Source organism: Mesocricetus auratus, unplaced genomic scaffold (assembly GCF_017639785.1).
Source record: "Mesocricetus auratus isolate SY011 unplaced genomic scaffold, BCM_Maur_2.0 Super-Scaffold_100007, whole genome shotgun sequence".
Classification (NCBI taxonomy): domain Eukaryota; kingdom Metazoa; phylum Chordata; class Mammalia; order Rodentia; family Cricetidae; genus Mesocricetus; species Mesocricetus auratus.
The window spans coordinates 32,723,109-32,735,275 of record NW_024429191.1 but is presented as its reverse complement, the minus strand read 5'-3'; the positions used below and the strand labels follow the sequence as shown (position 1 = coordinate 32,735,275).

The window sequence follows — 12,167 nt, the reverse complement described above, 5'->3', positions numbered from 1 at the left end:
TGAATGCCAGTTCACGCCACTGACCCACACACTTAAATAGGGACAATGTGGGAAAGTGTGATGACATACGTATTTTCACACACACACACACACACACACACACACACACACACACACACACACACACACAAAGTGAGAGGAGGGCCGGTAAGGTGGCTTGGCAGGTGAAGGTACCCGTCATCAAATCTGACAACCCTTGATTCGAACCCTGGAACCCACAATGTAGGAGAGAATCAGTTCCTGAAAGTTACCCTCTGACCTCCACACCCACCGTGGCATGTGCAGCCCCACGCACATGTGCCTGCGCACAATGAGGAAATGTATTTTTTGGAAACAGGGTCTCAATATGTAACTCTGGCTGGCCTGAAACTCACTGTGTAGACCAAGTTGGTATCAGACTCACAGAGATCTGCCATCTGAGAGCTGAATTAAATATGTGTGCCATGTAAAGATGACTTTAAAAAAATATAGTCACACATAGGTGGTATATGCCTTTAATCCCAGGACTCAGGAGGCAGAGGCAGGTGGATCTCTGATTTCAAGGCTAGCCTGGTCTACAAAGTGAGTTCCAGGACAGCCAGGGTCCTGTAGAAAGATCCTATCTCCAAAACAACAAAACAATTAAATAAAAAGTGAAAAGACAAGGGCTGGAGAGATGATTCAGCAGTTAAGTGTACTGGTTGCTGTTTCAGAGGACCTGAGTTCAGATCCCAGCACTCACATGGTGGGAATTCCAGCTCCAGGGTTATCCAGCACCCTCTTCTGGCTTCTCTGAGAATGAAAAAACAAAAAACAACAAAACAAAGATTTACTTTTTAAATTTAAGTGAAAAGACAACCCATAGAACGGGAAAACTTTTGGAACCTGTACTTTGAATATATAAAGAATTCAACTCATAAAAGAAACGCAAATGATCCAATTAGAAAGAGGTAAGGGAGCCGGGTGTTGGTGGCGCACGCCTTTAATCCCAGCACTCGGGAGGCAGAGGCAGGCGGATCTCTGTGAGTTCGAGGCCAGCCTGGTCTACAGAGCGAGTTCCAGAACAGCCTCCAAAGCCACAGAGAAACCCTGTCTCGAGAAAACCAAAAAAAAAAAAAAAAAAAAAAAAAAAAAAAAAAAGAGGTAAGGGACCTGAAACCAACCTGACATTTCTTTTTAAGGTTTTCTTTTTAATCACAAGTGTCTGTTGCATCCCCTGGATGTACAGATGACTGTGAGCAAACCCACACGGGTGCTGGGAATTGAACCTAGGTCTTCTGGAAGAGCAATATGAGCTCTCTGTTCAGCAGTCTCTCCAATCCCAGAGAAGATACCTGCTAATGATACTCCAACATTATTGTCTTTAGGAGGATGCTAACCCAAACCACACTGAGATACTGTTTCATGTGCCTCTGGCTGGAATAATAATAATAATGATGATGATGCCAGAATAAGAGGATGCAGGGACAGCAAGGCCTTCCTACACTTCTGTGGCTGCTTGGGGAAATAGCCCTGCACATCCCCAAGTGGCTAAAGAGACACTGTACAGATGCACAGTAGCATACACCTCAAATGGCTAAGAGTCTTTTTTCCCCCTTGAGACAGGGTTTCTCTGTATAGCGTGGAGGCTGTCCTGGAACTCACTCAGTAGACCAGGCTGACCTGTAACTCAGAGATCCTCCTGCCTCTGCCTTCTGAGTGCTAGGATTAAAAGGGTTAGCCACCACTGCCCTGAAAAGATTTATTTATGTATGTGCCCTATCTGCATGTATGACTTTATGCTCAAAGAGGGCATCAGATCCCATTATAGATGGTTGTGAGCCACCATGTAGCTGCTGGGAATTGAACTCAAGACCTCTGGAAGAGCAGCCAGTGCTTTTAACTGCTGAGTCATCTATCATGCCCCTCAAAGAGATATTTTATAGCTTCATGGCAGTTTACACTTATGTTCTAGCATTGGAAAGCTGAAGGAGGAAGATCCTAAGTTTGAGACTGGTGTGGTTTACATTAGATATGGTGGCACACACCTTTAGTTTTCCAGGCAGAGGCATGGGTATCTCTGAGTTTAAGGCCAGCCAGGGCTACATAATGAGACCCTGACTTCTCAAAAACAAAAGGAGACAGAATACATAAGCCAGCAATTCTCCTAGGGATATTTCCAAGAGAAACAAAACAGACTGGATTTGTATTAGTATCCCAGTAACAAAAATGGGGCTGGAACACATAAAATAGAAATAGCTAAAAAGAAAATTAAGTATGTGGGGCTAGAGAGATGAATGGCTCCCTCGTCCTTGATGCTCCTGCAGAGGCTCCCAGCTTCCACACGTTGGCTCATAACCAAGTAATCCAGGTCCAGGAGACTCATCACCTTCTGAACTCAGCATGCACCAGGCATGCGTGTGGTGCATGTAAATACACAGGCAAAGCACTCAGAAACATAATCTAAAAAAATGTTTAGAAATCAGTACATCTAAGTCACTTTCATAATGAAAGCCCCACAAAACCCCCGGGGATCCAAATAAAAACAGTAGTAGACCAGTCACTGCTGGTCTCACTCCATAGGAACAGGACTGAGCCCTCCTGGAAGAAGGCCAGGCAGGAACGGAGATAGACTGGCAAAAAGTAAACTATCAAAACAAAATAAACAAGAAAAGCAATAACTTGAAACTGTCGTGGCTTCCTTCTGTCAGGCTAGAAGTTTTAAAAATGTGCAGATGAAAATACTTTTAAAATCTTCAACCCAGAGCTGGTGAGAGGTTCAGAAGATAAAGGACTTGTTGTGCATGACTGAAGACACAAGTTCATGTTCCAGAACCCACATGAAGGTGGGAAGAGAAATTATCCTCTGATCCCTGCATGTGCACTGTGGCTCACACACATACACCCTACATACACAGTAAACACATTAAAAAATCTTTAATGCATATGCCTATGATCTCAACACCTGAGACAGAGGCAGAAGGAGCAGGAGTTTAAGGTAACCTGGGGCTACATAGTGATTTTGAGACTAACCTGGGTTACATGGGACCTATCTCACACAACCAAAAAAATACCCTAACCAAAGTAGAACCAGTGCTTAGGGTATACATTATACTTATATATAAAATTATGAAAGAACAAAGTATTTCTTATTTGAACATTGGGGCTGGAGAGATGGCTCAGTGGTTAAGAACACTAGCTGTACTTCCAAAGGACCTGGTTCAATTCCCGGCACTCACATGGCAGCTCATAACTGTCTGCAACTCCAGTTCCAGGGGATCTGACAGTTTCACACAGATGTACATGTAGACAAAACACTGAAGCCAGGCACAGTGACGCACTCCTGTGGTCCCAGCACTTAGGAGGCTGATTCCAAGTTTGAGACCATCCTGGTCTACACAGAACTACATCATGAGACCCTGTCCCCCCTCCCCAATGTTAATATAGGTTTTCATGGAAAACCCAGAAAGCCAATTTCCCTTAAATGAATGGGACACATTTTTATGTGACTCAACTGATTGCCATAAGCCAGTCATGAGTTAAATTAACATAACGCTCATCCAAGTCATGCTCAGGGGACACTGCCCATCCATCCTACCCACAGTCTTATGGACTCTGTTTTCATCAGGATTCAGCGATGAAGCTCACCCCCCCTCTGAAAAAGAGCCAAAGTCAAGCCAAGGCTGGCTATGAGAAACGCCTTCTGTCATCCTCCAACCATCATAGGAAAGTGATCTTTTTAGCCAGAAGGGCTGGTATCTGCCTTTAATCTCAGCACTCTGGAGGTGAAGGCAGGCAGATTTGTTCAAGGCCAGTCTGGTCTACAGAATGAGTTCATAGAGAAACCCTGTTTAGTAGAACACACACAATTTATGCCACCAACAGGAATGTATTTATTCATCTGTTACATAAAACCACAGCACTCTAAAGTGTTCACAGCTACATTTCCACTCAAGACTTATGACCACAAGAGAAGAAAAAGGAAGACCTCCAAACAAACATTTCACTTGGTTTGTGGCAACAACCAGTGTGTGTCATTTACCACCAGAGATGCTACACACAGCACACTCATCCACACACTCCCCCCTCACACAATGTGCACTGAGTGACACGGGTGACTGGTCACATGACACTCTCTGCCCAGGCATGCCAAAGCCTACAGGCTTGCTCTGTCAGACGGTTTCAGGGTGTTGGTGTAGAGGGTCCATGCTAACGACAGGTGCACCTAGTGGCTATCATATCTTCGTATTCTTTATAAGCAATGGAGCCATCAGGTTCAATGGTCAACACGCTCAAGGGGCTGTATTTGCCAGGCACACATGAAGGCCTTGGCACCGAGGGGTCCAGCTTCTCATAGATGATATTCTGGACCATGGTGTGCACCGGAGAGCCATACCGATGCCTGACCGCCCTGGGACAGTCCCCTTTACAGTACCTAGGGTTGTATCTGTGTGGGGCCACGATCCAGTTGTCCCATTTGAGCTGACTAAAACTCAGTCTGAAGTCATGGAGTTCACACTCATTTTGGGGAAAAAGAAACTGTTTGAAGTATTCACTGAGATTGAAGGATGCTGTAAGATGTGGCTTCTTGGTTGCTAAGCTGACAGCTTTCTGTCCTCGACGGTGCCGGGCAGATCTTTCGACCTCCACAGCCTCCTCTTTCACAGGATGAGCAGTCGCACTGTCCTGGCCAGGATGCTGTGAAGGCCTCCAGGTGGAGTGAAGAGAGTGCCATGAATGATAGGCCTGAGCGCTGGTGTCATTGAGATACAAGATGAGCGAGGGGGGCACTGACAGAGGCATGCTAAACACAGCGTCCTCTGGGGCCTGGTCTTTCGTGCATGTAAAATTGACAGACATGTGAATGCTTCTCTCGCTGGAGGCCACCAGAGGCTGAAGGAGGGAGGTCACATCCATCTCAATCCATCTGTGCTTCTTCAAGGTAAATGTGTATGGCACTCTAGGGGGCGCCTTGCCAGAAGGCATGGGCTCCTTTACCATGAGGTCCCACACACAGGTCACAGCAGAGGAAGAAGCAGCTGAGTTGTTCAGAGTGTATAGCAAGACTGACTTGAGTAAGTGTTCCATGGCAGTCACCCGATCCAGGTTAAACAGCAAGTCCACCATCGGCAGGGGTCCTGAGGAGAGAAGCCACTAGTGAGTAGTGCTTGCCATCAAACCAGAGGGAGTAGGAAGTGAGATGGAGGAATCAGCACTTGGCCATAAGCAGTTTCCCTTCCCTTTCCTCCCCTTAAGCTTCAAAAGCAAAGGGAAGAAGGGGCTAACAAGGAAAATGCAGAGGGTCAGCGGACATAACTCAGTGGCAGAGCACTTGCCTGGCATGTACAAGGGCCTGGGGTCATGCCTTGAGTTGGGTGGGGAGATGTGTTTTTGTGATGCCATCACTTTGGAGGATTGCCACCAGCCTGGGATACGTCACACACACACACACACACACACACACACACACACACACACACACACACACACACACAGAGAGAGAGAGAGAGAGAGAGAGAGAGAGAGAGAGAGAGAGAGAGAGAGAGAGAGAGAGAGAGAGAGAGAGAGAGAACTTGTAGCCCAAGCCTGTATATAATCCCAGTACTTGGGAGATAAAGATACATATCAAGTTTGAGGTCAACCTGGGTTGGTTACATGAGGCCTTTCAAAAGGCACCCCTACATCCTTGGAAGGTAGAGGCAAGAGGACCAGGAACTCAGTAGCTCCTTTGGCTATAGATTGAGTTTGAGGCCAGCCCCAGCTATACGAGAATGTAGACCAGTGAGCAGAGCGCAGTGAATAAAGAGGATTGCCGATAAGTTTGAGGACTTGAGTTTGAACCCTAGGGTCTACATGGTGGAGGGAGAGATCCAACTTCTGAAAGCTTTTCTCTGACCTCCACACATGACCCCACCCCCAATTCACACATGCAAATACATTCCATCTCTACAAAAATGAGAACAGCTTTGCTGGAGCAGTGACTAGACACAATCATTACACCCCAGTTTCAGACCCAACAGTTTTCTCCAAACACAGGTAGGTGAGAAGTGTCTCTCCCTATGGTGGTATCCCACAGGAGACCATGGGAAGCAGCACTGGCTAGGCCTGGATGAAGCATGTCAATTGAGAACATTTGACTGCCACATTCATTTCACCATGTGAGATTGGAAACAAAAGGAGACCATAAGACTGCTGCAAGAAAATGGGCTCAGGGGGAGGGAGGGTGGCTTTTAACAGCCACGACTGCCCCGGACAGTTATGCTGGTTTTCTTTACACCTTGAACTGGTTGTTGGGGAGGGGGCAGTGGGGGGTAGTTAATGGGCACACACTCTGTGGCCCACACATGGAGGTCAAAAGACAACTTGTGGGGGTTGGTTCTTCCCTTCCAACATGTGGGTCCTGGGAATTGAACTAAGGTTGTTGGGCTTGGTGGAAGAAACCTTCACCCACTGAGTCATCTCCAAAGCCCTGGGATGTTTGTTGGTTTTCAAAGCACTGCTCTTCTTTCTTACCAAACTGTTCCTATTGTTGACTAACACTTTGGTTTTCTTGTTATGTTTTTATGATACAGGGCTTCATCTGATAGCCCTGGCTGACCTGGAACTCACTATGTAGATCCAGCTGACCTGCCCTGAACTCAGATCCACCTGCCTCATCTACTGAGAACTGGAATTAAAATCATGTGTCACCATACCCCACTTGATTTGTTGATACTGGAGGTCAAAATCCAGGCATCTGGCATACTCAACATAAACTGTACCATATCTCAGCCATACAGTGTTTTGATTTTTCCCCCAAGACAGGGTTTCTATGTATAGCTTTGTAGACCAGGCTGGCCTCAAACTCACAGAGATTCACCTGCCTCTGCCTCCCGAGTGCTGGGATCAAAGGTGTGTGCCACCACCGCCCAGCCAACCACACATTTTTTTTAAAGGATGTATATTGTGCCAGATGGAGACTGAAACTTTCCTCTTACAGGAAAACAAACGAGAAGGAAATGACCCATTTATCACACTCACCACTGGCTCAAAGGGAGGTTTTAGGCAAAATGCTAGGCCGACGGCTTTTGGTAGAATAGAACGATTTAGCTACTTTCCCTGACCTTTCAAGACATTACTCTCTTTTAGCCTTAATATACTGAGCTAGTATGGTGTTACATACCTGTAATCCTAGCCCTAAAGTGACTGAGGCAGGAGGATCACTACAAGTTTGAGGCCAGTCTCAAAAAAGAAAGGGAGGAAGGAAGGAGAGAAGGAGGGAAGAAGGGAGGGGGGAAGGAAGTAAGGAAGGAAGTTCAAACAACAAAAATCTATCATACTATATCATACTAATTTCTTTTTTCATTTTTTTAAGACAGGTTTTCTCTGTAGCCTTGGTTATCCTGGAATTTGCTCTGTAGCCCAGACTGGCCTCTAACTTAGTCTGCCTGCCTCTGCCTCCTGAGTGCTGGGATTAAAATTATGCTACCACCATCCAACCATACTAATGATGGTTTAGGCCTACAAAACACACTAAAAATTAATCAATGCTACTGGCCAGAGATGTAATAGCAGAGGGCTTAGCTTGCATATTTGAGTCCTCCAACCCTTTTGATTCTTAGCACCACCACACCAAAAAAGAATTCAAGGCTGGGTGGTGGTGGCACATGTCTTTAATCCCAGCACTTGGGAGGTGGAGGCAGGTGGATCTCTGAGTTCGAGGCCCACCTGGTCTACAAAGTGAGTTGCAGGACAGTCTCCGACGCTGTCCTAGAATCAAGAACTTAAAAAAATTAAAGCTAGATGGTAGTGGTATATGCCCTTGTCCCAGCACTTGGGAGGCAGAGGCAAATGGTTCTCTGTGAGTTCGAGGCCAGTGTGGTCTACAGAGTTCCAAGACAGCTAGGGCTGTTACACAGAGAAACCCTGTCTCCAGGGGAAAAAAAGTGCTAAATTTGTTTTAGTTGGATACTGAGAATTACGTGAAATAAAATTGTCATGATACTGTAAACCTGTGTGATCCTAGTACTCAAGAGGTTGATGCAGGAGGAGCAGAGTTTGAGACATCAACATTCCTGTCCCCTCTCTTCACCCAATTAGCAATCTGCTCTCACCCACCTGTCACCTGGTTGCCAGGAGCCGGCTCTTGCTTGGTGTAGGGGCTGAAGAGCCGAACAGTGTTGTAGAGGTGACTTCTGCTGGGTTTAGGAACCCCTTCCTTGGTAGCATACGTCTTATAGAGTTTTTTCATGTAGTAGAGTGCTCTGGAGTCGGGCTGCAGCTTAGGGGCCTCACCGCGCCTATCAGACAGGACCTTAAAGAGGGGAGGCAAGAGGCCTGACCTGTCTGTCTCTTCTACGGGCAGCAGCAAGGACCAAGGATCTGCCTCAGACTCCAAAGCTGCACTGGCTCTGGTCCGGGCTTCTCCCCTAGAAGCCTGAGAGCCGAGGCTAGCGAGAAAACAGAGCCAGGCGAAGCAGCAAAACCCAAACAGGAGTTTGCTGGGAAGTGCCATGGCTGGGGAGAACTAAGAGGGAACGCATCTCCCCACGCCAGTCTTTCTTCTAAGGACTGAGAAGGCCCTGGTGTGGTCCTTAAATAAAATCTAGGTGAGGAGGCCCAGCTTCACTTCTGTAATCAGACCTCAAGGATGCCTAGCTGTACGTCATTTTTATCAGCTCTACAGCAATCAGCTGTAGCACACTTTTATACAGTTTGTTCTCATTAGACACAGATTTATCTACTTATTTAGCTTTTCCCGTTTCCCTGACATTTACTTCAAAACCACCAAATATCATTATCCTCATGAACTACTTACATAGCTGAAAACCCAAGAGAAGCCCAAAGAATTAGAAAACACTATCTCTTAGGGCTGGAGATGTAACTGCAGAAAAATTAGGTTTGTTTTTTTCTCTTGATTCACCATCTCCACGGCTCCCACTTCCTTAGCACTAACTGATTACTTACTGCATAGTGAGTTGGAGACACAGGAAATCACAATGGGTACAGAAATTCCAGAGTGAGCCGGGCGTTGGTGGTGCATGCCTTTAATCCCAGCACTCGGGAGGCAGAGGCAGGTGGATCTTTGTGAGTTCGAGACCAGCCTGGTCTATAAGAGCTAGTTCCAGGACAGCCTCCAAAGCCACAGAGAAACCCTGTCTCGAAAAACCAAAAAAAAAAAAAAAAATTCTAGAGTGACATTAGGTTTTCAGTCTGCCCAGGTGGCCTAGTATGTGTGTGGGGGGGCGGTGGAAATTTGGCACAACAGCTACTTGCAGTGTGCTTTAAAAGAGGACTTGGGGCTGTGTGTGTGTGTGTGTGTGTGTGTGTGTGTGTGTGTGTGTGTACGTACACCTTTAATCCCAGGAGGTAGAGGCAGATGGATCTCTGTGAATTCAAGGCCAGCCTGGTCTACAGAGAGAGCTCTAGGACAGCCAAGGCTACATAATATGGAGACCCTGTCTCAAAATAAAAAGAGAACATCACAGGGCTTCAGAGATAGCTCAGTGGTTAAAGAGCACTGACTGTTCTTCCAGAGGACCTGGGTTCAAATTCCAGCAACCACGTGGCAGCTCACAGCTGTCTGTAATGCCACACAGACATACATGCAGACAAAACATCAATGCACATAAAATAATAAAAACAAATAATTAATTAAAAAGGAGGACATAACCTTTAATCTTGACCAATTAAAACATAAGACATCCTAGGACTGGAGAGATAGCTCAGCAGTTAAGGACACTGGTTGCTCTTCCCAGAACAAACTATGTGGCTCATGACCATCTGTAAGTCCACTTCCAGGGCATCCAACACCTTTCTCTGGCATCCTTAGGAATGTAAAACACCCATTATAAAATGAAAATAAACAAATCATAAAAAACCCCATATACTCACAATATCTATCTAGATGGGGAAGATAGATCTGGAGTAAAAGCACCTGCTACCAAGCCTAATGACCAAACGTAGTCCTAAAGACCTGAATTCAATCCCTAAGGTCCACATGGTAGAAGGAGAGAAGAGACACCTACAGGTTGTCCTCTGACCTATACCTGCATATGCCCCTGCCCCTTGCATACAAAATACATATTTTTTTAAAAGGAAGCAACTACAGAAAGCTTTATTTACTCAAAGGAATCAGTGCCTTTTGATGCATAACAAAAACCAAAACTAACCTAATTACTGTCAATACTTTCAAAACCAGCATATCAAACTCAATTTCCATTAGAACGCTATTTTGCCCACACTAGTAATTCAAAACACATGATCCAGAATACATATATATACACACACATTATATATGCATGCAAACAAATATTGCACCTTATCTTCTGAACAAGAATGTCACATCAGCCTCTCCTCATAAAAGGCGATAACAATCTGAGGACACGTCACCAAGTCTGCTTCATCTGAGGCCTTCCATTTCATGAGAAACATTAATTCTCCACTACTGTCTGTGGCATCGATTATTCCTTTAGGATCAAGACCTTTGGCAAAACCCCTTGTTTGTCAGCAGCATCTCTTTTCTTTTTTGATTTGCTATCGACAGGTAAAAATTTCCTTTTTGTACCATCTTTTTCCTTACAAGCTTTTTGAGAACTAAGAAGTGCTTCAATTAATTCTGGACAATCTAAATTTTCCTCTGGTTCGCGAGTATTATCAGCATCTGTAAATCCTTTCCACTAGAGGAAATACTCCACCTTCCCATTCACTACACACCGGTCCAGGACTTTTTCTACCACAAATTCTTCAGGCTCTGCCTCCTCAACTTTTTTACTCTTTCCATTCTGTTTCTTTCCCATTCTTTGCAATGTAGTTTTATTGGAGGCAAAAAAAATTTTTTTTAATCTAAGACTTCAAGAGTTCCTTACTCAGATGCTCCTGGCATTGGATCCTGCAGAAAATTCCAGCTGTGTGCCTAAGCTCAGCCACATCCGAGAGGCAAAATATATATTTTAAAATGTAATGAAAAGTACAATATCCTGGTGTCCTTGTTTTTGGGTCTACAATTCATGTAACCATATTCTGGCAGAAAGGTTTTGAGATATATGCAAGTGCTATTAAATGAAAGTCTTAATTTCTTTTAACCAGCCATCCAGATGGTAGAATTCACGACAGTATTTTAGTCCTTAACTAAAGTATTCGTGTTTTCAGCCTTGGAGATGAGACCAAGCTAGATAATGTTTTAGGAAAACCATGGGCAGGTGCGCCACAAAAGGAGGGGCTGCCTAGTGCCTTTCGGCAGGTGACTATCTTCTGGGAGAGTCAACCCACATTCATAACACACAAAGTCAGTTTGTGCAGCACCAGATTAAAGAAGCCAAACCCTTGCAAAACTGAAACTCACTGTCTGCCAAGCAGTCCCAGTTTGATCACCAGATCATACACGGGCCAGTCATCCCATTTACAGCCACTGGGAGAAACACAAAGGTCCGTGAGTCCCAAGTGTATTAGGAGAATGCACTTCAGGGAAAACACAACAGCTCCCTAGAGAGTGGAAAGAGACTGGGCTTCATGACACACCCGGCCTGAACCGAGCGCCCACCCCATGGCTCCCATGACCACGGTCTGAGAGCTGCCAGACGGAGAGCTGATGACTCGTGACTGAACTGGGAGAAACGTTTGTGTCACATCTTCGACCAGTCTGTCGGCTGCCAGTGGCTTACTAGGCAGTGTTTCCCGAAGCCCTAGATCCAAGTGTACTGCAGTCAGTAAGGGTCTGACAACAGCTCATCCCCCTTTTGGTTACGGGGATCCCATACACCTGGCACTCCTTCGCTAAGAGACATCCAGGAGGACAAAGTCCCTTTTTTATCTTTGGAAAGCTTCCAGCTCTGGTATCCCGAAAAAGCCCGGGCACTGAGCAGAAAAACCATGTCTTGGAACCCCACATGCTCCTAAGCCCCGCCCGTTCTCATAACCACGCCCCTAAGTCCCGCCCCGTTTTTCTCTAGACCGGAGTCTCACTGAAGTATCCGCTTAAGCCCCGCCCATCGGTCGAAAAACCCGCGACCACTCTCCTACCTAGCCGCCATTCCTCTCCAAGCCCCGCCCACGTGCCAATATGAGCCCCGCCCACAAGCCTTCTACGCTCCGCTAAGGCACACAGGCCGCGTAAGGGCCTTACCCATGCGCCTATTGAAGGGCCGGTTCTGCACCTGTAAGCTCCGCCCCTGCCCTCTAGACGCGGGCCACGCCCACACGCCCGGTAGGCCACGCCCCCACAGGTCAGC

At 46.1% G+C, this 12,167-nt stretch overlaps 1 protein-coding gene and 1 pseudogene across 2 annotated transcripts; both read right to left on the bottom strand.

The window, feature by feature from the left end:
* Positions 1-3,827: 3,827 nt before the first annotated feature.
* On the bottom strand, positions 3,828-12,153 carry Gdf9 (growth differentiation factor 9). Of its 2 annotated transcripts, XM_040748620.1 has the most exons (3): positions 12,062-12,153; positions 8,056-8,251; positions 3,828-5,096 (listed from the first exon to the last, which is right to left on the bottom strand). In XM_040748620.1, the coding sequence occupies exons 2-3, from the start codon at positions 8,186-8,188 to the stop codon at positions 4,168-4,170; spliced, it is 1,062 nt and encodes a 353-aa protein (XP_040604554.1). In that variant the 5' UTR covers positions 8,189-8,251; positions 12,062-12,153; the 3' UTR covers positions 3,828-4,167. The 2 variants fall into 2 exon arrangements, with proteins under 2 accessions (XP_040604554.1, XP_040604553.1); XM_040748619.1 differs by lacking the exon at positions 12,062-12,153 and having other exon boundaries at positions 8,056-8,783.
* Positions 9,515-11,275, bottom strand: LOC106020933 (annotated as a pseudogene).
* Positions 12,154-12,167: the final 14 nt, after the last annotated feature.

Coding starts and splice junctions, on each gene's coding strand:
- Gdf9 (XM_040748619.1), bottom strand. CDS start 8,452: ATGGCACTTCCCAGCAAACTCCTGTTTGGGTTTTGCTGCTTCGCCTGG. Junction 5,097..8,055: donor TCCTGGCAACCAGGTGACAG/GTGGGTGAGAGC, acceptor TTCTCTCCTCAG/GACCCCTGCCGATGGTGGAC.